This window comes from Colletotrichum tamarilloi (genome assembly GCF_030869305.1).
Source record: "Colletotrichum tamarilloi strain Tom-12 chromosome Unknown Scaffold_17.1, whole genome shotgun sequence".
Taxonomy (NCBI): Eukaryota; Fungi; Ascomycota; class Sordariomycetes; order Glomerellales; family Glomerellaceae; genus Colletotrichum; species Colletotrichum tamarilloi.
In genome coordinates, this window is record NW_026849400.1 from 303,226 (window position 1) to 327,770 (window position 24,545).

General features: G+C 54.0%; 9 protein-coding genes across 9 annotated transcripts; 4 read left to right on the forward strand and 5 right to left on the reverse strand.

Annotated features, from left to right (window-relative positions):
- Positions 1–515: 515 nt before the first annotated feature.
- CTAM01_06269 (complex I intermediate-associated protein 30) lies at positions 516–1,430 on the forward strand (the record flags this gene model as incomplete). Its single annotated transcript, XM_060522296.1, has 2 exons — positions 516–594; positions 670–1,430. 2 exons carry the CDS (start codon positions 516–518, stop codon positions 1,428–1,430), a joined length of 840 nt encoding a protein of 279 aa, XP_060383024.1.
- An 804-nt stretch (positions 1,431–2,234) lies between these two features.
- On the forward strand, positions 2,235–4,717 carry CTAM01_06270 (anaphase-promoting complex protein; the record flags this gene model as incomplete). The annotated part of the gene is made up of 3 exons (XM_060522297.1): positions 2,235–3,027; positions 3,076–3,112; positions 3,220–4,717. The coding sequence occupies 3 exons, from the start codon at positions 2,235–2,237 to the stop codon at positions 4,715–4,717; spliced, it is 2,328 nt and encodes a 775-aa protein (XP_060383025.1).
- A 253-nt stretch (positions 4,718–4,970) lies between these two features.
- CTAM01_06271 (cytochrome c oxidase subunit VIa) lies at positions 4,971–5,834 on the reverse strand (the record flags this gene model as incomplete). Its single annotated transcript, XM_060522298.1, has 4 exons — positions 4,971–5,013; positions 5,115–5,282; positions 5,506–5,530; positions 5,687–5,834. 4 exons carry the CDS (start codon positions 5,832–5,834, stop codon positions 4,971–4,973), a joined length of 384 nt encoding a protein of 127 aa, XP_060383026.1.
- An 802-nt stretch (positions 5,835–6,636) lies between these two features.
- Positions 6,637–9,032, forward strand: CTAM01_06272 (DNA lyase; the record flags this gene model as incomplete). The annotated part of the gene is made up of 6 exons (XM_060522299.1): positions 6,637–6,664; positions 6,726–6,738; positions 6,791–6,836; positions 6,892–7,024; positions 7,078–8,736; positions 8,905–9,032. The coding sequence occupies 6 exons, from the start codon at positions 6,637–6,639 to the stop codon at positions 9,030–9,032; spliced, it is 2,007 nt and encodes a 668-aa protein (XP_060383027.1).
- A 225-nt stretch (positions 9,033–9,257) lies between these two features.
- CTAM01_06273 (uncharacterized protein) lies at positions 9,258–9,579 on the reverse strand (the record flags this gene model as incomplete). Its single annotated transcript, XM_060522300.1, has 2 exons — positions 9,258–9,403; positions 9,525–9,579. 2 exons carry the CDS (start codon positions 9,577–9,579, stop codon positions 9,258–9,260), a joined length of 201 nt encoding a protein of 66 aa, XP_060383028.1.
- A 244-nt stretch (positions 9,580–9,823) lies between these two features.
- CTAM01_06274 (HMG box protein) lies at positions 9,824–10,629 on the reverse strand (the record flags this gene model as incomplete). The annotated part of the gene is made up of 3 exons (XM_060522301.1): positions 9,824–9,996; positions 10,049–10,362; positions 10,433–10,629. 3 exons carry the CDS (start codon positions 10,627–10,629, stop codon positions 9,824–9,826), a joined length of 684 nt encoding a protein of 227 aa, XP_060383029.1.
- A 2,248-nt stretch (positions 10,630–12,877) lies between these two features.
- Positions 12,878–13,983, forward strand: CTAM01_06275 (uncharacterized protein; the record flags this gene model as incomplete). Its single annotated transcript, XM_060522302.1, has 2 exons — positions 12,878–13,265; positions 13,316–13,983. 2 exons carry the CDS (start codon positions 12,878–12,880, stop codon positions 13,981–13,983), a joined length of 1,056 nt encoding a protein of 351 aa, XP_060383030.1.
- A 1,974-nt stretch (positions 13,984–15,957) lies between these two features.
- On the reverse strand, positions 15,958–16,098 carry CTAM01_06276 (uncharacterized protein; the record flags this gene model as incomplete). Its single annotated transcript, XM_060522303.1, has 1 exon — positions 15,958–16,098. One exon carries the CDS (start codon positions 16,096–16,098, stop codon positions 15,958–15,960), a length of 141 nt encoding a protein of 46 aa, XP_060383031.1.
- A 4,658-nt stretch (positions 16,099–20,756) lies between these two features.
- Positions 20,757–24,440, reverse strand: CTAM01_06277 (SLA2; the record flags this gene model as incomplete). Its single annotated transcript, XM_060522304.1, has 5 exons — positions 20,757–20,843; positions 21,010–23,420; positions 23,636–24,117; positions 24,180–24,320; positions 24,409–24,440. The coding sequence occupies 5 exons, from the start codon at positions 24,438–24,440 to the stop codon at positions 20,757–20,759; spliced, it is 3,153 nt and encodes a 1,050-aa protein (XP_060383032.1).
- Between the last annotated feature and the right edge of the window lie 105 nt (positions 24,441–24,545).

Here is a 24,545-nt window from a genome sequence, read left to right on the forward strand (position 1 = left end):
CAATCGGTTTGTTAAAGGTTTGAGGGAATTTTGAACTCAGCAGTGTAACGAATTGACCGGATCAGACTGTAAAAACCCAGTAGTGTAATCCTGGACAGCTTTGCGCATTTTCCACGGCAAGACCTAGACTACGATGACCTCCAATGAATGGTGGTTGTAGGGAATGGGAGATGAGGTGTCGTTGAAGGCGGAACACGGTCTTTCTTTCCCCCGCATGTAAGCTCGAGCTCGTTGTACTGGTACCCATGTACCTTACATTGGTGCCGAAAGCTCCAAGACAAGCAACCGGGAATATTACTCTGAGCAACAGTTGACGATCGTAACCGGAGAGCTAAACTTGCCAAATTTCCCGCCGAAACGGGACACGGAGAGAGACACGGAGGTCAATTGCCAATCGCCGCCCACAGACTCGACAGCACCACGGGCGCATCGCGCGAGCGAGCTTCGAATCCGAACAGCCGAAAAATCACTTAGAAAGCTAACCTGTCGGCGGCGCCGGCGAAACGACCGCAAAGATGCGCGCGACGCCCTCACTGATGGCCAAGGGCATATTCTCCCGAACCATGGACGAGTTCAAGCGTCGCGCAAGTATTGGTAAGTTCCGACTATACACTAGTTACCCTTACCTGGATTGTACGGGTCAAGAAAGCTAACGAAACATTGCGACAGTCGCAAAAGCCGAAGGCATCAAGGGCCCCTCGGGTCCTTACATCCTCCAAGACTTCCGCGCACCGGGCTCGACCGACGACTGCAAACTCATGTCCGACCAAGAGATTGGCGGCTTCTCCCACAGCGCCCTCGAATGGGTCTCCTCCACCCCCTCCTCGACAGCGACGACAACATCACCACAAAGCACGCCGACGACAAGCGCAGGCCACGCCCGCTTCCACGGCACAATATCAACAGACCTCCCCAAAAACGACCCCAAAATCCAACGCACAGGCTTCGCGGCATGGCGGACGCCAGACCAGAAGCCCACGCTCTTCGGCAAGGCCGTCTGGGACATTGACCCGTACTCCTACCTCGCGATGCGCGTGAAGTCGGACGGCCGGAGCTACTTTATCAACCTGCAGACCGACTCGGTGGTACCGACAGATTTGCACCAGCACAGGCTGTTCGCCAAGCGCCCCGGGGAGTGGGAGACGGTGTTTGTCAAGTGGAACGAGTTCGTAAGGACGAATCACGGCTTCGTTATTGAGCCACAGACGGAGATGCTAAGGTCCAAGGTCACGACGGTTGGTGTGGGGCTTACGGATCGGGTGCCGGGGCCGTTTGAGCTTTGCATTGAGAGGATTTGGGCGACGAATGATGTTGATGAGGTTGACGGGGGCAGTGAAAGTGATATTTTGGCTGCAGATGAGGCGAGAGAGGCGCGGGAGAGCGAGTTGAGGAATCGGCAGGGGGAAAGCATTCGTTGGAAAGAGACTTGAGAAAGTCGGAAAGTCTTTAAACAGATGCTGGCTTCAAAATTGGGAGTGCCGGTCTGGGAATGCATCACAAGCTCCCTAACAGAGCAGGTTCGCTAGAGGGCACATTCTGGCTTAGGAGAGAATTCGAGTTCAACAGCCGGCCCGGCCGAAGATCTCAGCCCATCATCAAATATTGTAGCAATATCTGTAAGATAAGGTACAAATGTAATGCATCATGTCAAGAACCAGGTGTAACGCTTTGGGGAAGAGATGACATCGTTCCACGTAACACCTCAGAATAAATCTTTTTTGGTTGAATCGCTACTGTGATTTTGAAGATTTGCCACTCAATTAGAATCAATCGTCTTCCTCTGAGAAAAAAATTACAACTTCGACGTATAATACTCGACAGCGATGTGTGTCGTGAAGGTAGTCGCGAAACAGACGTTCATGAGCATTGGTGACCAATCACATTTCTCGCTGGCTGCTGTGGGGACGCCCAACATCACAGAAACCTCACTGTCAACATCGAGACTAACAAACAGGACAGCTCTAGCCGCCAAGATTTCGGACGTTGTTTCGTGCTTTGTAATCACTTCTCGCCCGGCTGACATCTCCTGGTTGAAATTTGGTTGCTACGGGACCTTCAGTTGACGCAGGCGCGACGCGCCGTGCTGCTTGACCTCACCTAGCTCAAGTGACATGGTCAACCACGACGCCCACGGGTTCACCGTTCACGCCAAACTGATGAGCTTCCGGGCAAGCCAACCTCATTGGGACTGAATATCTGACGAATCTGCGTAACTTCCGCGAGCAGAGCCCATAATGGCTCGATACCTCACGCCTGCCAAGATTGGCCTCCTCGCTCTCATCGAGCTGTACACGGACGAACATGTCCCCGCCACGGCAATCATCCCCGTGCTCTCCTTCATCACATCACATCTCCTCGACCCAGACCCTCAGTCCTTCACCAACACCGCCAGCAAGGACACGCGTTGGAGGAAAGCCGAGAGCACCGTCAGCCTCGTCATCGGCATCAAGGACTTTGAAAAGCTGCTGAGCGCCCACTCCGTCGTTGTCGGCCTGCCGGGGCGGAAGCTATGGGACACGTTCCTCACCAAGCTATGGGGGATCAACTCTCTCGATCTGCTCCACGACTTCTTCGCGCGCCAGTCGCAGTGTCTGGCCAAGACGAAGGAAGAGCTGCTGCGGGCGGCGGGCGGCGACGAGACCATTGCCGCGCAGCTGTTGCAGGAGCAGCAGCAGAAACCTGGGATCACACTGTCGAGAAACTCGCCGCTGGGTCAGTTTGTGCGGCGGTGCCAGCTCGAGTTCACAAGGCTGCTGTTCCACGATGCGACGCAGCTCTGGACGGATTTCGTGCAGTATCGGCAGCCTACGGCGGGGTACCTCCGGAAGAGGAACCCTTCCTTTGGCCGGCTCAGCTTCGACAATGTTCTCATGACGGGCGAGCAATCGGAGTGGGATTTGGAGGGTGTTGCGGCGCTCACATCTGTCGTCTATGGCGATATGGTGAGGAACGGTACTCCTGCTGCTGTGCCGGTAAGCACAGACGACATTGAGCTTTTGCTGGAGTTCCAGATCGAGCAGATGCAGAGTGAGCAAATCTTTCTAGGTTTTCAGGATCCAAAGCTGACAAGAGTAGAATTCGGCAACCGAATACCATTGGAACTGAGGAACCAGTTTCATGATCTTCTTGGTGACAGTTTTCTCGTGCCTAGCTTGAGGCATTATCTAAGGCAACTCACTCCGACCATTATTGATGAACACTTTTGCTAATATTCTGCAGTTTCCTCGATGCTTGGAGATCAGGCGACTATCCTACAGCATTTGATTTCCTCCATCAATACTTTGACTACACGATGCAGAACCGAGACAGACTATTCTATCAATACGCCTTGATGAACCTGGCAGTTTTGCAAGCAGACTTTGGGTGCTACAGAGAAGCCGTCGCAGCCATGCTCGAAACCGTATCAACGGCCCGCGAGAACCGCGACATGACCTGTTTAAACTTTGCACTTAGCTGGCTTTTCCATTTTGGCAGAGCACACCCGGATCTTGTGAGAGACCTGGAGGCAGACAGTCTCCTCGGCACAGCCAAGGAGAGTCTTTCCTACCTGCGAGTCAAGGCGAAGGAGACGGGAATGTGGACATTGTGGGCGTCAGTGCTGCTCAGTGAAGCGAAGCTTGGCCTGGCAAACGGCGAGAGCGTGGCGACATCGGTCGAACTTGTGGTTCGCAGCTCTCACCTCATTGTCGAGCGGAACATGAAGAATATGTTTGGCGCCCAGCTGTCCATCCTGATTGCTCTGTGGGATAGGCTGGGGCTGTCGCAGCTCTCGGCCATGGACTGTGAGATTTTCTTACGGTGTCACGCGAGACATTCGATATTCGACGACGAGCTCAAGGTCACATCTCGTTTGGCGTCGCAGCTCGCGGCGAGAGGCAAGTTTGACGAGGCGTTGCAGAAACTAGAGGCTCTCGACGAGAACGCCCTGCGATCATGGAAACCGAGCCAATACTGGTACAAGTACCGGGGCATCATCAAACTGAAGCGGGACCTGCACCACAACAACCTCGACGGTGCAGAGCAGCTGCTCTCGCAGCTTTTGCAGTCCAAAAAGGACGACTTGGAACCGGACATGGCCTTTGTCGTCGACTTACTCCACATCGACTGCCTCACGCGGCGGGGTGACCTACAGGCGGCTTTCAACAAGGTCGAAGACATGCTGGCGGCGATTCGCGACGATAAGAGAGATATTTCGCTCCGCGTGCGGCTCATGCTGATCAAGGTTCACCTTTATGACAAGTGCGGGCGTCCGCAGCGGGGCTTCACCATCGCCATGCGCGCTGCGAGCATGGCATGGAGGGCGAAGCTGGTGTCCTGCCTGTGGCAGGCCATCGGCGCCGTTGCGAATATCCTGACGTCGCTGGGCGAGTTCGACGCCTCGGTGCAGCTCCTCACGGCCGTCCTGCCGCGGAGTCTCGAGTGCGATTCCGCAGCGCTGAGCGGGCAGCTGTACTCGTACCTAGCCGACGCCAACATGGGCATCGCGGGGACGATGGCACCGCAGTCGGCCAAGAGGCGGGAGTACCTGACCCGGGCTACGGGTGCCATACAAAAGGCGTTCGATCATTATTCGAGTATCGGGGATATCACAAGGCAGTGTGAGATGATGGCCAAGAAGGCAACCATCATGAAGGTTGCGGGGGATAAGGTGCTGGCAGCGGATTACGCGGCTGCATATGTAGCCCTGCGCAAGGAGGCAGCAGCACTTGCGATATGACATGTTAGCAACCCCCGGAATACCTGCAGAGGGATATGATGAGCAGCAAGTTCACATAGCACAACGCATCAATACCCTTCACGATGACACTCCTGAAGTTTTTGAAAAAGGCCGCATCTCTCGATTGCTGTGACATAGGGAAAATGTACAGGATAGTCTACCCCCTCAGCAGGCGTGTCACACCCCGAGTCTATGGATCGCTCCTTCGTCTCCTGAATTCAGCGATATCACGTTCAAACTAGACAGGCTTAATTTAAGCCTTGTCGGGGTTGTGGTAGTTGACGTTGTCGTTCCAGCTGTTTTGAGTGTTAGTCTCTCCCACAAATTCACTTCCTCGTCCCGCCGCGTGCATGAAATTGACCGGGGAGGGGACCAGAGGAGAATGATGAAAACGTACAAGATGGTCTTGTCACCGTTGCCCCATTGGTAGTTCTTGGTGCGGATGTTCTGGTAAGAGTACTCGACGCGCTCCTCCAGAGGGGGCATGTGGCTCCAGTGGTCCCAGTGCTCGTTCCAGAGGACGTAGGCGTTGGCGGCAGCGAGACCGAGGGCGGGGATGCAGGCGCTGTGAAGGTGAGGAGCGTCGGGTTAGCATTTGCACTCTTGAAATTAGTCTCCCATGTCTCCCCAGCAGTTCCCGAATCAAATCCCGCGCTCTTTCCCGGCTGCTTCGTGATACTCAATTATAGCGGCATTGGCTGAGATGGCCGGGCAGATATCGAGCGGGATGACAGATTCGGTGCTTGAAGAGACCTCGACTAAGATTTATGGAGGGATGGTGTGCATACTAGATGGAGATCTTGCGCCAGAGGCCTACTCAATATGTTAGCATCTCATGTTTTTTTCCCTCCATGTTGTATCTAGTCCGGGTCCTCCCTTCGCCGCTCGATGGGTCAATTGAGCCCAGTTGGCTCCCCAAAACTCGAAACATTGAAGTATGTCGGACTCGAACAGGGCGGAGAAACGAACCGGTGGTTTGCGCGGCGTGGTGCTTGGCAGCCTCACGCTCCTTGATGAAGGCGTTCTCGGTGGTGCTGGCGAAGCGGCGCTGGACGGTGGAGCGGACGGCCGGGGCGCGGGCGGCACGCGCGGCGGCGGAGAGGAGCTGGCGCTGCATCTTTGTGTTTGGAAGATATCGGTGGAGGGGAGAGGTTTCGATTTCGGCCGGGTGGGCGTTGGTGGTGGATTTCGAGGTTTTGTGAAGTCGGGAGTCGGAGGATCAGGTCATTCTCTATCCAGAGCTCGGCTAGCGGGAACGTTCACGGCCTTGCGAGTGCCTGGATTGTAAGGCCTAAAGATGGCTTTTGGGGATGACTAAATGATGTCAGGTCATTTGCGGAGAAAGCAGGAAGGGAGGGCCCGGGTTCGGTACGTACCTCAACCAACACCAGATGCTCGTCTCGGCTTAGGTACCTTCCTGACTTCGACTCAGATACCTGACTTCTTCATGTTGAATGATCAAAAAAGAATTAGTGCAATAATTCTAGGAAATTTATTTGCACTGAGAGACACATGATTAAGATAGAAGAATATGTCGCGTTCATGTGTTGCAGCAACTTGCAGTATGTCGCATTTGGTCACGTGCGTAGGCAATCACGGGACACCGCGCAAACCGTCGCGTTCACCACTTCAATGACGGCAGCTACGTCGCGTTGACCAGGGCTTGACAGTTTAATTGAGGCGTCCCAGCGTCGGTTCTCATGCAACTTAATTCTTCTGAAATTCAACTCGCAATTTTGATACCCTAGTCATCCATTCCCACAATTGGAGGCGAAGATAGCACTTGAACCTCTGGGCTTGATGCAGCAACCCAACCTTTGACATCTCGGGCATGGGCATGAAAGCGACGTGATCTCGGCGTTTGTGAATTCGAGTCTTTTCCAATCATGATATCAGGAGCAAGCAAATCATCGGCCAGGATGGGGTTGCGTATTGTGACATGGAATGGTGAGTTGGGTCCCTATCATTTGACAGATGTTCCCGCTCGCTCACGATCCTTGTATCACAGTCAACGGCATCAGGTATGTCTACTTCAACTGAGGATATCCATGTACTTCAATTGACACTACCGAGAAATCCGTTTGGGTATCAGCCATGGAGCACACAACGAACATTTCAGGTCCGTTATCCTTTTTCCTCGCGGGTTCCCACTTGTTACTGACAAAAGCTTATAGGCAATGTTCGAAACCCTCGAGGCGGACATCGTAGTCATGCAAGAGACGAAGATTCAGCGCAAAGACCTCAAAGATGACATGGTACTAATACCTGGTTGGGATGTATTCTTCAGCCTACCGAAATACAAGAAGGGTGAGCTCACAGCGGTCATCGTCCCTCAGTATGTTTCTCACCTCTTACCCCAGGATATTCCGGTGTCGCGATATATACCCGGAACGCAACATGCTGCCCCATCCGCGCCGAAGAAGGCATCACAGGCGTCCTTCCAGTTCCAAACTCAACTACCAGCTTTCGCGACCTGCCTGAAGACCAGCAGATCGGCGGCTACCCGCGCGCGAGCCAGCTCTCCAGCGAAGTAGATGAGGCGACGCTCGACTCGGAAGGCCGGTGCGTCATCCTCGAGTTCCCGGCCTTTGTGCTCATCGGCACCTACAGCCCCGCCACCCGCGACTCGTCTCGCGACGACTTCCGACTGGGTTACCTCGGCGCCCTCGATGCACGCGTGAGGAATCTTGTCGCGGCCGGGAAGCAGGTCATCTTGACGGGTGACCTCAACGTCATTCGCGAGGAGATAGACACCTGCAACCTCAGGGAGACGCTCCGCAAGGAGGGCATGACTGTGGAAGAGTGGATGCAGGGGCCAAGCCGTCGGTTCATCAACCAGCTTGTCGTCGGTGGCCAGGTCGTCGGTGAACGCGACGAAGGAAAGGAGAAGCCCGTCCTCCATGACTTGACGCGCATCTTCCACCCCACCAGGCAGAGCATGTTCACTTGCTGGGACACAAAGAGGAATACCCGCCCAGCGAACAACGGCAGCCGGATAGACTATATCCTATGTTCGTCAGGCATCAAGGACTGGTTCACGGATTCAAATATTCAGGAGGGGCTGATGGGATCGGACCACTGCCCCGTATTCGCAGTCATGAATGACGTCGTCACAACGGACGGCAAGGAGTTACCCGTACTCGACGTGATGAACCCCAGTGGTATGTTCCACGACGGTAAACGGCTGAGGGAATGGTCACAAAAGGATCTTCTTCCCCTATCCGCGAAGCTCATCCCCGAGTTCGACCGAAGACGCAACATCCGCGACATGTTCATGAAGAAGCCCACCCCAAAGCCCGCACCAAACCCCGGATCGACTCCTCTCGAGTTACACAGTCTTCCAACCGAAGATGGTGGCGACTACCCCGTGACGACTCAAGAGACGCAAGACCCTGAAGCCTCGCAGGCAACCACGACGACCGAAGACGTGCCCGCTGCCTCACAGGCATCCATGCAGTCCAACACGGCAAGGTCACCACCCCCCAAGTCGACACTCTCCTCGTCACAAAGCACCAACCCGCTCGTAAAACGACCAGCCGAATCGGCAGCATCAGCTAAACGAGCCCCCAAGAAGTCGAAAACCAACGAATCCGACGGTAAGGCCCAGAGCACCCTCATGGGCTTCTTCAAGCCAAAGAACCCGCCACAACCACCACCAACCCAGTCTTCGCCCGCTCAAGCAGACGCGGCAAAGACCAATCATCCAGTGTCGCCCTTCACCAAGAACAAAGCCGCAAGTGATGGTGGTGCTGCTGCTGGACCTATCCGTTCCCTATCGGGACTATCAGAAGCGGTGGGCACGGTAGAACAACCCGGCAGCAACGGCGGCGGCAAAGAACCCACGCCTCCTTCATCCTCCGCGAAGCCATTCGAGACGGCGACGTCGGAAAAGGTCTTTGACCCCATTGAAGTCAAGGAGTCTTGGTCAAAGTTCAACCTGGGAAAGAGGGTCGTGCCAAAGTGCGAGCACGGTGAGCCCTGCATCAGCTTCCAGACCAAGAAGCCGGGCGTCAACTGTGGTAAGTCTAAACCCAACCACACCACACACACGCCTTACCCCCTTCTTACTCGTTTATGCGTCCACCGAGGCCTCTGTCCTACCCTCCTCTCTCTCGTCCCCCGACATATCCCGATCTTTCTGCCCCCGCCCCCCCTCGACCCCCATTCATAGCTGATGATCCACATAGGCAGGTCGTTTTTCATCTGCGCCCGTCCTCTGGGGAAATCCGGAGAAAAGGAAAAGGGGACGGAGTGGAGGTGCGGTACTTTTATATGGAGCAGTGATTGGAAAAAGAGCCAGTCTCAAGCGTCGTAGTCTATACATTTCTAAGGGGCGATGTGGAGTCACGCGAGATTCGATGAACAGTGTGACGAGCTGTAACCGTTACTATCGAAAAGAGACAGCTAGGTACTTTAGTCGTGCAGAAGAAGAAGATTAATGCAATGAGACATGAACATTATGATTCCATTATCGTTTTAGTAAATCTATCAAGCATTCTATATCGGTATTGTGGTGGCTCATCTTCTTATCATGGCAGATTTAGACATCCGATTCTTCGGCAGCGACGACGCGAATTGCTCTATCCTTTCGAGTCTTGCTCTGCTTGAAGTAGCTCACTCTTTGCTTGAACCCCATCAAGAGCGTCGCCACCGTCTCCGCCCAATGATGCGTCCGGATTCGCCCATCTTGTGAGTAGAGCAGGTAAAACTCCACGAAGTGGCTTTGGAGCCTTACACGAATTCGAGCCTTTCCTGGTCTCGACAGGCCCCTAAGTTAGCAGAAGAAGTCTCTTTTGCTCCGGCTGACCATGGTAAGGGTGAGTGCCGGGCACGGCATGTCTGCTTAGTTGTGGCCCGAACATCAAGTGTTGGTGTTTTTTCGACTTTCTCGGCGCGAGCTGGGACATGGCTCTGAGGGAAGACGAGGCATACTCGGCCTAAGGCAGCAGACGAAGGTGCTCCTTCGCGGCAACTTGTAGTCGCGAAAATTCTTGCACGGTTATTGAGACCTAGCATGGTAGGAACTAATGCAGCGACGTTGTGATGGATCGCTTCTTGCTCCTAAGATCCTTGATCTCCATCTCTAGAACGGGGTGGCAGGGATGATTAGGCTGAAGTGCTCCTCCGGTTGCGACGACGCTTCTCGGAAGGCTTGCGTGGCGTGTACCGATAGTCAGGGTGCATCTTGTTGTGGCGCTCCTTGTAGGCTTTCGCGAGAGCCTTGTATCTTTCGCGGACTTCATGAGACTCATTATTCCAAGCTTTTCCTAGGATTCCGGCTTTTCAAAGGTCAGCGAGATGGTGTAGGGCTGTTGAAATTCAGTCACCTACAGATATCATTGTTCTGGAGTTGAGGGTTCATCTGCTTGATTTGGGCTTGGTAGTCGCTGCGGTAGAGGATGAAGGCGTTGGGAGGTCGTGTGATCTTGACTCTTCGTTCAGGAGCGTTGACGAACTGGGTGGTTGCACCGGGTGCTTCCTCGAGGAGTTGTGGTGGTGGTCGAGGGACGACGACAGCAATACCGTTGACGGAGACAATCATGTGTGGACCGGCAATGAACCTCTCACAAGGTCCAAGAACCCATCTATCAACGCTAGAATGCATTCCGTCCTTGACCCACATGACAGGCTGGCCCAATATGCGCCTGTGATGAATGTTAGAGACTTTATGAAAGAGTGGTATTAGACAGGCACAAAGTAGATATGGACGCGTACCCCATCTGCAATGCCATGAAGAGCCGACCCTCCTCGCCAAAAGCAAAGTAATCTCTTGCAGAGACAGCTATGGTGGACTCGAATGTGTTGAGGCGAAGGTCCAAGATCTCTGTCACAATCTTTAGGATCTCAGGGTGCACATGGGTAGGATCAATGTCACGAGCAACGATGTTGCCAGGGTTGAATGTCAACGCCATGATGAATGTAAATGGCGGTGTAAGGTAGAGTGCCGTATCAATAGGTTGTTAGGGGGTGTCTTGCGTGTCTTGTGTCTCTTGGAGATATTGAGTAACAAGTCAAATAAGGTTCTGATAAAGTGGTGACTTTTTTCTGGGCTGTGATGGAAGAATCTTGATTTGAAGCTGGCTGTGCCGATGGTCATAAATAAGAGATCAGATCAAGCGGAACCCAAGGTGGATGCGGATGGCAACGGATGATACCCGGGACTTATGGCGGGAGAGATTTGAGGGAGACAACATGGTCCGCACCAGGATGTTTCTGGAGTAGCCCATGGAGGTGGAAGGAAGTCCTAAATTGGGGGAGAAAGCGCCACCTTCCCCTCAGGAAGCGACGAAGTCACCTCATAGAATTGGCCGAGGACGGTTGGTTGTGGTGTGGAAGGCCTAGTAATTTTTGTGGGACGATGTCTTGAGGAGGAGGAAGGAGGAGGTGAAAGCTGCAGGGGGGGGGGGGTGTACGTGGGTGTACGTGGGTGTAGGTACGTGTGTGGGTGTGTGTAAGTGCGCGTGTGGTGGTTGCTTCCCACTCCAGGTCTGGCCAGACACTACCTTAGACTTGCCGGGGTTGTCTTTCCTCTTCGGATGGGGGTGGGTGAAAGCTCTGGGGGTGTGAGAATACCCGGGTACTTGTCATACCTTACCTCTCGTCACCTTACCTTACTTTACTCACCTTCCTTACCAACGTGCCTGCCTTACCAAACCCATCTGTGCCAACCTCGAATTTGGAGATGGGGACCTCCACGATCGAATCCCGGTTTGGGACACGGTATCTCTCACACTGTGCACACTTGTATCCTGCGAGGGGCCTGTCTCTCTTCAACTACCATAGGTATCCAGGAGGCTCCCCTCTGATAGAACGGTACTTTGTCTGGATCACGGCCCGAAGATGCAGGTACCTCGGCCTGGCTCAAGCAACAGAAGCCAGGCTCACCTTACCTCACCGCGAGCCCACGCAGCAAGCCTCCGGCTGTCATCTACCTTACCTTGTCAACGGCCGCCGACGGTCCCTTGGCGAATCTTTGTGCTCCTCCGTCCTCGGCACTGCCAGCTGCAGCCTCCCTTCGCTACCACTACCTTGGCTTACTTCACAGATACCTGCGGCAGTCTCTATTCAAGGATATCCCCTCTTCCCGCATATGCTTGACCTGCTGCTGATTTATACCAGAAGTCAAGAACCACCGCTTTGTGTCCTCTCCGCGTTGGCGATCCTCCAGCCGTGCGCGAGTACTATGATGCTGAAGCCGTCCCGAAACCGCGTCCTAAAGGGCCCAGAAAGTCTGGGGACTGTATCAGTCGTATCAACGCTGGGGGCACGAGGGGATGTAGCGAGCAAGCTAAAGCCTTCTATCACACGTTACTTGAGCGTACGTGTTTGTACAATTCGGATCGCCGACTCGGTGATCATTCTCTCAGCATCACGTCTACGGCTCAACTCGATCACTCGCTCTCATGTTGATAACTCCCTTGTGTCCCTGTCGCCTGCGCGCTTAGCGGGCTGTGCATACGAGTTGAAAGAAACCAACGACGCACACAACGTTTTCTCTCGCGTATAATTCCCTTCGACGGCGGAAGCAACACCAACAGCCCGGTTGAGAATCAAGCAGAAAGCGTATGTGCGGCGGTCAGTGCAAGGAACATGCCAGGCTGGCTTCGACACAAAACGGTTGCCCGCCAACTTGAGATTTCAGCATCCTGGATGAGAGTATGGCATCGCCCGTACTCGATGACATGTACCTGCATCTCAATCAAAGTCGTAAGCCAACGTATCACAGCCCCAGATTTTCACAAGCTGTCCAAACTGCTTTTACGAAGTTTTGACGACGAGATGGGACACTTGTCGGGGACGAGGCAACAGTTGACTTGTAGCCTCTTTTCGAGAATTTCCCGCCGCACCACATTGTGCAAATTCTGCTAGCTCAATAAGGCTTAGGCGAATAGGCGAGGTGTAATTTCTTGGATTGGTTTGTTCCTGTCACGCTTGTCTCCAAGATACTCCAGTGTTTGGGCCAGCCTTTCCCCTAAAGTCTCCGTCAGATGTTATCGCGAGCGCTGCATTCGGTCAAGGGTCATTTTTGGCTTATACAACCTGGTGCTGTCTCTTCTTTCTTTTCTCATCGCACCCCCAAAAATCTATTTTGACCTCATCTTCTTACCAGGTTCCTACCATCATTTCTCTTTTGTACTTGAGACTCCCCACCATCCCTACATGCATTTACACCACACTTACCGCCACTATCCGCTCACCACACTTACCGCTTCGCCTTCGCCAACAATCTTGTGCCCGTTCTTCCAAGGCACAATGTCTCACAACGAGGAATCATCACCGACGGAATCCCGTGTTGTTTTGAGGACCCAGGGTATGAACGAAGTCTTACCGCGTCATGATCTCGACATGTTCACGTCTGCTGGAACGTACCCGCACGGGAGTTGGGAGCTCTCTGAGGTCGGTCAGCCTCACCAATTCCAGGCCGCTTACTGCGTGCGAGATGCTCAGGGGCAAAAAGTACGCGCGCCAATACCACTGGTCAGCCTCTCCGCAGTTACAAATCAAGAAGAAATTTATCAGCACTGCACAGTCTATCACTATGATCCGAGTGAGTTGCGCGATTGGTAAAATGACTTTTCAAAAGCTGATCTTGAGCAGCATGCCAGAGCCGACGTAACACAGATCACCACCAGACAGCTTCCGCCTTTGGCCAGCAGCAACACCATCTCAACAATGCTCTGCTACAGGAGCAAAGCAGTTACCAACCGACAGCATTGGATGTCCAGGTGATGGATCAACAGCACATTCCTTTCGACGTCCCGGCCGATGATTTTTCTCGGGGTAGTGCTGCCCTCCTTTCTAGTCCGCCAGCATATTCATCAATAGCGGCACAGCGCGCGAGTCCCGTGGAAAAAGACAGGGGAATGACGCGAATATCGACACATGGCTCAAATATTATCTGCTTTCCATCGGATAACGCCACTAGTGAATATTCACGTCGGGAGGATTCGCTGGTTGTCAATACTTCCCACAGTAACTCATACCATGAGGCACTTCAGCATTCCGCGGCAGACAATCTCAGTGGGCTTGGGCTATTCACTCCTCAAGAATCACTCGACACGGGCGTCCACGGAGAGAATTTCACGATGAATGACTCTTTCACAACCATGACGCTTTCGCCCCAGACATTGTCACTGGATGAACAGGCATTCGACGAGCTTTTTCGCCAGAGGCACGATGCCAGCTATGACTTTGACGAAACCAATGTAAGAGGCAATCCAAACGAGGTGGGAGATGGTTCAGCCACGGCCAAGAAGGAACGATGAAACTTTGCCTTGCTCGTTTTTTAAATTTTTTATTTGTCGGGTTTAGGCATGGGAGGCAAATTGAGGACAGTAAAGAAGGAAAGTTGGGGGCCATTTTCTGCAATGGGGCTACTATGACGGAGTTCAGGATAGGTGGAAAGGGCAAACGACCATTTCTTCATTCTTCTGAAACAGTAGAGGCCGACTCAAAGGAGCTAGCTGCTGATCTTCAGCAATGAGTTGACCGCCTCTCCAGGCGCAAACGTACTACAGTCTGGCTTTGGAAAGGCGGTGGGGAGCAAAGGCAGGGACTAGGATTTGGTGATGGCCATACCCTTTCTTGCGCCAGTTGCCATCATTTCACGTGGCTGGATCACTTTAGGATAGGCGTGTTGATCAAGAATAATGAAAGAAGCAATTTGGGCAAAAGAATTCAGACAGAGTACTTGCATATTTACCCTTCACGCGTCTGCCCCTGTCAGATTATGCGGAGAGGTCGATGACCACGCACGCCAATGGAGACAGCCGGAGCAAACCAGAGCCATGTGATGCTGGAAGAGGCCTGGAAGAGGGCTGTAGGAGGGAGCAAACAACAAAGGAACCTTGATGTTCCAACGGTGGTTTTCGTGAAGGCCATTATGATTGGTTACCGAGAGATGCAAGAAGGAGCAAACGTTGGCATGTTGGCTGCATGATTGGGGGGTTAGACGAGGGACGTCGAGATTAGCAGCCGGACTAAACCCTATTGGTTCAGCCTCAGCCAGGCTATGGACATGGGTACCTTGTCGCCCTTTCCTGCCCGCCCTGTGTGCCTGTGGGTACATGGCCAAGGACGCACAGATCGTCCCATCTGGCACTTACCCACTCTGTCACCCACTGCTGCGTTTCACGGGCCCATTTCTTTCCCCGAAGCTCAATCTGCTGTCTCACCCTTCAAATATGCGGGAGAGCTATCGCAAGACATCACCACATCATCACGGAACAAGGGGAAAAGGAGCAGAAGACGAACAGCTTCCAAGTACACTAGGAGAATTACCACCCACACCTGCCACGCCTCACTCGTATTGCAACTCACATCGAGCCTGATGTGGTGGGCACATCCCTCCAACTTCCAATGCAAGACAACCTGACCGCAAGAACAAAGCCACCAATGCCATACTCCATAGCCGCGCCAGCAAACATCTCCCCGCATTGGTCGAGATCGACGCCTGGATCTAGCACTCTGATGGACCCGAGTTTCTTGCAACGCCAATGATGTCGAGACAGGGAGAAGGCTGCGCTGCGCTTCAAGTGAGCGAGAGAGAGAGAGAGAGAGAGAGAGAGAGAGAGAGAGAGAGCGTTGGTTGACTGGGGGGCGCCTTTTGGTTAAGCCACTACCTCGGACTCAAGATGTGCGGGCGGTCCGCTCAGTCTGCATCAACGCAGTACCTACTGTCGTTCATCCCTGCCTTCGCTTCATGCAACGCATGCTGGCTCAAGAAGGTATAGTTGGTTGCGGCCTTACTAGCCTCTTCCCTGCTCCCCCTTCTTTCTCTCTCTGTTCTTCCAAGCTTTGCCTTCATCGACGAGAGCAAAGAAATGGAAAGAGACATTGTTACTAGTCCAGCCTTCTCCATCGGGATCCAGACACTCTGTGGCATCTGTACGCATCAGCCACCTGCCCTGACTTACGACATCCCGCAGTCTGCAGCCACAGCCCCGGCAACGGGGGGCAGTCGGAGTCATTCACGGGTTTACCCTCCTTCAGATTAATCGAAGTGTATGCTACTTATTTTTAATTCCATCGCGGCAGGTCAGGCCACCTCACTCACCGACATCATCTGTCGAGTAAAACGAAGGCTTATACCGCAACTGTCGAGTGATACTTCCAAGATATGCACACGGCTCATTCCGGTTCCTTCAACCCGCCTATACGTCCGATTTCGACAAAGTGATTAGCAAACTGTACGTATCGAGGGCAAGAAACCGTCACCGCCTCGAACAGACATGAAGACCCTAGGATCGGCAAGAATTGTCCGTCCTGGCCGCCGCCATGACGACCACTGACACCATACACGAGAGAAACGCCTGAGAAATATCCGCAGATAAGCAGGGAGGAAACAAGAACAGATTCGCCTGTACCCCACCAGGCAACATCCGACGGATCCCGCAAGACGTTTATGACCAACTAGCGGTGCCTGGTTTCCGTCCGACGGATCATCCTCAGGGTCAGCGTTGACATTCCTACCGAAAGCCACATCGACGGCCCCCCAACTTTCATGAACCCGGTACTTGACCCTATACTGCTATTCCTCGCCAAGATAGGCGGCCGCCCTGGGGCTGTGACAGTCATGCGCTGCGTGACTGGAGCGCCCTCGGACCCCACTACCAGACTAGGATCCCGCCGTGGCTATGGTCCGATGTTCTCTCTACTTCTCTGTCCTAGTGGAATTTCAACTTCGCTGGCTGGATTGAAGTTTTGAGTGCCTTCAGCTGTTTCCTTCTACCTGGTTCGCGTCTTGGCTCGCAAGGGTTGCCGATACGAACGCAGTCGATAGTAGTGGTCCTTGGCTGTTTACCATCAACCACTAAGAAGAAGGAAGTCGAGACCAGAGGAGCAGATCTGAAGCGTCAGTCTTGTTTGTTGCGGGAAGGAATCGACAAGATTACTCACTGCACCGATTCTAACATTAGAGCAAGATGCTTGACATAGAGCAACGGTCGAGACAGGGATTATTTGAAATTCCAGTCTGCTTTAGCCTGGTAGGAGACAAGACGGAGGCAGAGTCGCCGATCACTTTATTTCAGGGCAGCAGTCAGTATCCCATGTGGAAGCGCAAAGAGTTGGCAGTGACAGGTAAGAGATTGGCCCTAGGCGCGCGTTCGATGATGTGACTGTACACAAGCTGGCTACTCTTAGCCGACATGGCGTACTACGCCGCCCTCAGGATACGAACGGAGACTACGTTACGCGGGGAATTTATCACGCGAAGATGCTGCCATACGTGCTGTACAGGCGCCTTCTATGAGACAGGACCATTGGCGACTTATACGGCCGCGCTTCGGTGGCTCTTGGTCGAAGAATGGATCATTTACGTGTGGTCACACAACTATTTTGTCACAAAGATCGTGAATCCGTGACAGGCTGCGATCCGAGCCTTCCAGCAGCCATTTTCGACGTGGCTGCGAGCAACCCCTGGACTGCCCCACCCCAAGTCTTTTGGTCGCCGTTCATAAACTCAAGGATGCGTCCTAATCGGATTGCTTGCAGGCTCACTTCAACACTTCCCCCTAGCCCTGTCCATCACCTGTACTTCCTTGTTTGTGTGGACACCTCTTGTCCGGCTCGACTTCGGGACCGAACCTTCATCTCGTGGCCTCCGAGCAGGGCTGAGCGACCGGGATCACAGGGAGCAAGGCAAGACGTCTCGGCCAGGGAGTAGACGACTCAACTTTCATCAAACCGTGCCAATAACGTAAAACAAACGGTTTTTCTGGGACTAACATGGCGTCTCACCTAACCTTGGCGTCTCGGCAACATGGCACAATCTTGAGCAGGATGAAGGCGCCAAAGCTTGCGCTAACTCAACAAAAGAAGCCATTCTTCACCAGGAACCCGGTAGCCATCTCCTCCTGGTCGCCTTCAGCGGGTTCCCGCCAATGTGAAGGCTCTTTTACCGAGTCTGCTTCCCTGGCGACGAAGGGCGACTGAATTGAACCGGGCGAGAGCACGTACCGCCATCAATCAAAAAAGCCTTATCGGCCCACCAGAGGCCAGGGTAGGGATGATGCCCGCCTTGCAGTCGATCCTTTTACGGAGAATCTTTATTGATTGTAAATACAGAGTCTTCTTGCAGGCAACATAAACGAGCCAGATTACTCGAAATTCGCTGACTGGGCGAGCTTTCGACGCTCAAACCTCTTTTGCTGACTACCAAACTAGGTCATCCTAGGTTGCCCTGTATTTTCAGACTCTGGGGTAACCTGACGGACGAAGTCTAGGTGAACGTTTGATGAACGGAATAGGAAAATGCTTTGGTTCTCGATCGTTCTCATAGCGTCAGTGCGGTCGACCTGGAATCAGTCTCTTCTCCGCCTGGATCATTCATAGAGATACGTCGTAGAGGGGTCGAAAACAAGCGCATTGCTGCTTACCGACTAGCGTCCGATGAGAATATAGCTACATGCTATCTTCTTTCTTCTGGAAGACACCACGAGAGGACAGCAACGAGAGGAGTCGATGTGTGATTAGGTGGGCATCTTCCGACGAAGGGGGGGAGTGCGCGTTCCTCTCAAGCCGTCGAAGCCACGGGCCCCGCTGATGAAGTTGGAAGCCTCGACTTCGGACGGACAGCGGAGACCCCGGGAACCTTCGGAGGGTGGACTCGCGCTTGAAGCCTGAAGAGGGCCCGCGCCAGATCTCGGGGAGCCGGGCCCTTCTCCGAAGCAGCGGGAGGCTTGGTGCCGGCGCGGGAACTCTAGTGTCTGAGTCAACGCGGGATCTCGGACGGCTTAGACCTGAGTCAAGTGTCTGAGAGAGATTTGGGTAGACTGCAGAGCCCAGCACTACTACTACCTTACTTCCCGTCGTTGGGCTGGCTGGATGGCTCGCTTACACGGCTTCGGTTGTGGAGAAATACCAAGGCCAAGCCGCGTGCCGCATCGACGCAAAACGTAAGGCTCGACCGCAGGAGACCAACTTGTTTCATTGCGTGCCGTGGTATTTTCCTTCTTCGCCAATGAATTCTTTTTCGACAGTGACAGCTGGAACGATGGCGATTGGGTCGGGGAGGAATGATCTAGGGAGGGTGCTAGAGCTGCCCAGGCGGGTCGGACGGCTTTCACGGGACTGTTGGACAGGGCATGTTGGATATACGCCCTTTCTTGCGTAAAACATAGAACGAAGGGGTAACGCGCGTATCCGACTGTTGTGAATGATTTACGGTGACGCCGATGAGAGTCTATCTTTTTGATACGGTCGCTTGGATGTCAATGTTTCGAAGAGCGTGAGATGTTTGCTGCTGTTTAACATGATTACTTCTGAAGACCCAAGGAAATGAGAAACTGTAGCGAATTTCAAGGAAACCATGAGATTCTCCTAGGTAGATTGGGCCTCAGTGAACCATATCCAACACAGGTTGAGAGAAACATGGAGAGAAATATCTATGTTCCTCATCGTGGGGTAGCTTCTCCAACACCTCCAAGACAACTAGTGAAACACAACTTTACATTTCATATGATGATGATATGAGAAGGAGACAACATGACATCGTCATATTTCATTCTCTCCAAAATTCTAACCGGACCATCTTCCCGATAATCCCGCAAGACGCAGAGAAAATGATTCCAAAAATGCCACAGTGCTAACCGAATTCCAGGGACCGATTCAAGAGTCTCGCTGGGCGTGCTAGGGAAGCTTGAGATCTTCATGAGAGGGGAGGGTACCTCAACCGTCGTCTCGAGATACTTGTTCGCATTTCACTCTTCGCTCTCCTCTCATTCTCTCTAGAGGCTTTTCCCGGTTAGGCTTCAAAAGGGAGGGGTGGACTTTGCAAACGCCACAGGTGTGACGATGATACACGACGCCATCCACAGCCTAGCTTTGGCTTTTCGTTTTTCTCCTCACGTCTCCGAGAACCGGGTTGACAGGGCAAACCATCTTCCCACGGGTTCTGATGGTGTTCCTATGGTAGGTGCTGAGTAGGTGGAGGATGGAGGGAATGGCTTCAAGCCATGCACAACCCCTCCGGGATAAACCCGCTGCAAAATCCCAAGGCACTAGGTCTGTAAGGCAAGGCAGGGTGGGAGGATGTAAAATGCCACTTAATCGGACGTGTTCCCTCTACCGGAGTATCAAAAGGGGAGGGGGTGAAAGCTTAGGGTGCGCGAGAAAAGAGGCGTCCAAAGATTACACATTTAGGCTTCTTCTTAGCCTGGGTCAACTTCCAACGGAGGGGCTTGACAAGGGAACATAAAAAAGGCTGGAGGAGTTTTGTTGTCCCCTTTTCCACCCCTCAACCCTCCTTCGTCCGTTTTCAGCCTTGCCTTGCCATGCGTGGTCCGCTACTAGCGACAACCGAACCCGCGCACCGCCGATTCGCATGAACCAGTGCAGGATAGATGGTCCGGAGCATGAACCCTGAATCCGTCGTGGTTCCGGGTACGCCATCACGGGGTAGGAAATTTGGGTGCAAGCCTCGCATAGCTATCTGAGGAAAGCCGAGAAAAAAGCCACGCTTGACTTACCACGCACCTTTTGAACGGGAGACGAGATCTGGGAATAGATCCGGAGATAGATCCGGAGACCCGAAGACCGGGTTAAGGGTTAAGGGTTGAGGTAACGAGGCTTGAATGTACCGTAGAGTTTCCCTCAGAACATCGTCACATCTGCTAGTCGCCCTGCCCTGGGTAAACGCTCAAGCAGATTCAACACAGCCGGCACAAGAAAGGGAGGTTCAACAAAAAACTTGTATCAAATAGATGACCTATGCTTCCATCACCTCACACGAGAAGAGATCTTCGCCCCACTCCGGATTTATCTACCGGGAATGGAGGAGAAATAGATCTTCAATGAAGAAGCATGTTCAAATGATAAACAAACACCTCCCCTCCCGTCCTTTTGCGAAGAAGAAACGACCGAAGTACACCGAGGTATGATGATTCCAGATAGAACTGCGAGAAGAAGGCGACCCTGCAATCCACAAAAGATTCGCGCTCCTTCTCCCTCCCGTCGGAGTCCAACTCCGGGCCGTGGAACGTAAAAAACGACTGCCGCTACGGATACTGTGGCTCACGTTGTCGACATGGCAAACCCCCTAGTCCTCCTGGTAAGAGATCTTGCGCATCTCTCCTAGCCTGTGTCTTGCGGCCGAGAGGGAGTTCTCCAACTGCAGAATCTCGACCTAGAAGTGGTAGCGCCGCACGCGTCAGCATTTCCCTTTTCTCTTTCGGTCGCCAAGCAAGGCACTAGCCGCAAATGACGAGGATGGCTGCGACGGAGTTGTCTCCGGCCACCGCCATTATACGGCAGTTGGCATAGTTCACGATGCGCGAATCGATTAAACGTACCTGTTGCTCCATCTCCCGGACCTTGAACTCGTGGGCTCCGAGCTTGGAGTAGTCGACCGCCTCGTCCTCCGCGTTGCGGTCCTTGATCATGTTCTGCACCTGGCGCACGAGCGCCCTGCATGCAGCACCGACAGCCTTGCTGGCCTGCTCGAGGTTCTCTTGGCTCTTGGACATGAAGCCAGCCTTGACTCTGCTGGCGGCGACGAGCTGAGCCGTGGAGGCTGCCACGTCGTTGGATGCCACAATGAGCTGCTCGGGGCTGTTGCGGTTCGACAAGACGCCGTCTGCGGTCTCGATCAGGGTGTTGGTGGAGGACGCCACGGCCTTGGCGGCTGAAATAAGACCCTCGGTCCATCTGTTGTTCTTCTTGTAGAAGGCGGTTCTCGAGGACGAACCTCGGCCTGCCTGAACAATCTCCTGCTGCGTCACCGTGGCGGCCTTGATCAGCTGCGCAATGGCGTTGGTGATGGCCATGGCGGCATCGAGAATGCCGTCGTGGACCTTGAGCTCGTAGGTAGAGTACCCTTCGCGAGGCTTGTTCTTCAGCTTGGCGAGGCGAGCAGCAGCGGCCGCGATGGCATCGGCCGCCTTGCTGAGTTCGGAATCGACAATATCGCCCAAGTCGCCCTTGCCCGCGAGCTTGCCAGTGTTGGGCGCGAATGTCTCGACAAGCTTGTTCAGCTTCTGAAGGTTCATCTGCACCTCGTTATTGCTGTTGATGACAACGTCGGTCTTCTGGATGGGATCCATGCCCTCCAGGCGGAAGCTCTGAAGGCCGCGGAAGAATTTGACGGTGGAAGAAGCGGACTGCCGGGTGCCGTTCATCAGAGCATCGCTCTTCTTCTCGTCGGTTGCCAGACGGGTGATACCCTTGGCGTTGCTGCAGACATCCGCAAGAGCACCAGCAAAGACGTTGATGGCCTTGATAAGCTCGGCGTGTGTCGCGTTGGGGCCGTCGGCGATGAAGTTGTTGAATGCGGTAGCAAACTCCATGGCGCTGGACGACGCCTTCTCAATCTGCGAGAGCACGTAGGATGGAGAAGCGTTCTGGTTTCCTGCCTGCATCGTTGAATCCAACTCGTAAAGCGCATCATCTACTCTCTGCACACCGGATTGCAGCACAGAGTCGATGATGTCGTTGATCTTGTCCAGGTTGGCCATGATCAAGGCATCAATCTGTCCGTCAATAACGGTGTCGGTATCGCCTTGGTTCAACTTCAGCTCGTTGAGCTCGATAAGTGTCTGATCCATGCCGGCCTTGTAGACTTCCAACTCCTCCTCCTTGTCGCGAAGAAGCTGTTCAAGGTCAGAGTCTCCATTCCTGATCTTGGCCTGGGCGTCGTCCAGAGCGCGAGACTTGAGTCGCAGGGCCTCCTCGAGATCGGCCATCTCACGGTTGTACTTAGACAACATTGTTGAGAGCTCGTTTCCTTTGCTTCTCTCGATGTTATCGGCACGATCCAGGGCCATGCGGAGCTCTCGCTTGAGCTTTTCGAGCTCATCCTTGTTGGCGCCCTGCAGGCGGTCCTTGTCATGGAGCGCGCGGTCCCTCTCTCTGATCATATCAGCGAGCTCAAGGTTCTTCGTCTTGATCTCGCGTTCAAGCTTCTCTCGCCGCTCAATGGCCTCCTGAGCCGAGGCAGCCTTGAGCTGCACAGACTTGAACTTTTGGAGCAGATCCAAGTGCTCGTGGCGAAGCTGGGAGTACAGCTTTGCGAGCGCTTCGTACTTCGTCCGCCACGTGTTAACCTGCTCCTGTAGAGCTCTGATTTGCTCATCTTTGCTCGTGATCTGTTGGCCGTAATGTCCCTGGATCTGTGCAAGCTCATTCTCCAGACCCTTGACCCTCTGGTCGTATTGCTGGAGCATAAGCTGGTCACGCTCATACTGGGCTCTCGCATTGAAGTTCTCCTGTTCTAACTCTGCAAGCCGACCCTGGGTCTGATACTGCATTTGCTGCTGCATCAGGGCCTCCTGCTCCCTGCGCTGCTGCTCCGCCAACTGTCGCTGCTGCTCCTCAAAGTCCCGTTGTGCCTGCTGCTGCGCCTGTTGCTGCATCAACATCTGCTGACGCTGTTGTTCCTCGAGGACTCTCTGCTGCTCTTCGTACTCTCGGTTCTGGCGCTCCAGCTCGTTCTTCCAGAATTCGGAAATATCATCTGGCTCCTGTGATTTCGGTTCAGGGGGTGGAGTGGGGCGTCTCTCAATTTCCTGCTTCGGGCGCGCCGGAAGTGCGGGTGCCTCGTCGTCTTCCGCCAACAGGTTGGGAGGGTCTTGCGGCAGCTTGGGGATCGTTATCAAGCTGGTCAGATAGCGCAGGTTGGAGCACTCGTAGTAGAACTTGACGAGGCGGTAATGTTGGGCATCGTATCGTTCTCGTAGGGGCGAAAGCGCCTCGACGTCGCCGGTGGCTGTGCCCGATTAGCGAAATCACCCTTGCCCGCCTGGGGGGGGGGGGGGGGGGGGGGGGGGGGGGCAACTCTCCCGGTGAGGGGGGGGGGCGGGGTGGGGGGCGGGGTGGGGGGGGCGCGTGTGGGGGGGGGGGGCGGCGCGGGCGTGCGTGGGGGTGGGGGGGCGGGACGGGCCGGGGGGGGGGGGGGGGGGGGTGGGTTCCGATGCAACTTACTCGAGTGCATGGCGCGAAGCATGCTTGTGATAAACTTGTAAATACCGTAGCTCTCCTGCACGAGGGGCACAAGAGAGGAAATACGACACTCGTTATTTCCAACGTGACGGAAGTGTGAGAAGATCAACTTCTGGAACTGCTCAATCTTATCTTGCAGTGTCATCAAGTCTGTGATTGTCTCATACCCCTCATTGGGGTCGTTGATGGCCTTCAAGCTGAGGTACTCCTCGTATTCGAAGGTTCCGTTAAACTCGGGATGCTGCTGGTGGAAAGAAAGCTTCGCCAGGAGGTAGTAAACGTATTCCCGGATCAAAGGGCTGTATCCGCGCACTCCCTCTCCTCCCATGCCGCGATTCAAGCTGTCGATCCAACCTCTCTGCGCCATGGCCTCCCTCAGCGTGTTCGGGTGTCCTTCTTGGAGGACTTTGTGGACCGTAATCAGAGCTTTGAAAGTCTGAACTTCGTCGGCAAGAATGGGTTGCCTACAACGCGGCGCCGTCTGTCAGCGATCGGGCCACCTCCCGACTTACAACAGTTCACTTACACCTTCATCCCAGCCCAGAAGGCCTGAGAAGACCGGTGGTCCCATGTGTACACAATGCAGCTGCGCACATGTTTCCGCTTCGGCGCCGTCTCGTCGGGGTTCGTGGCCTTCTTGATGTTGATCGCCAACTCCTGGTCGGTCCTTCATAGAGTGTCAGTGCACAGTCGCAAAGTCGGGGAGACTGCCACAATTGGGCCACAAAGTCTCAAGATGGTTGAGGATTACGGACTTAGTATGCCTGGTATCGGGCACGGCAGCCATGATGGGCGATCCTTCGTGCGCGGGGTCGTTGGTGGTGGTCGGAGGTGAAGGGCGCTTAATGGGGGTTTCGGATGGTTCGAGGAAATGACGTCTCCCGACGGTTTA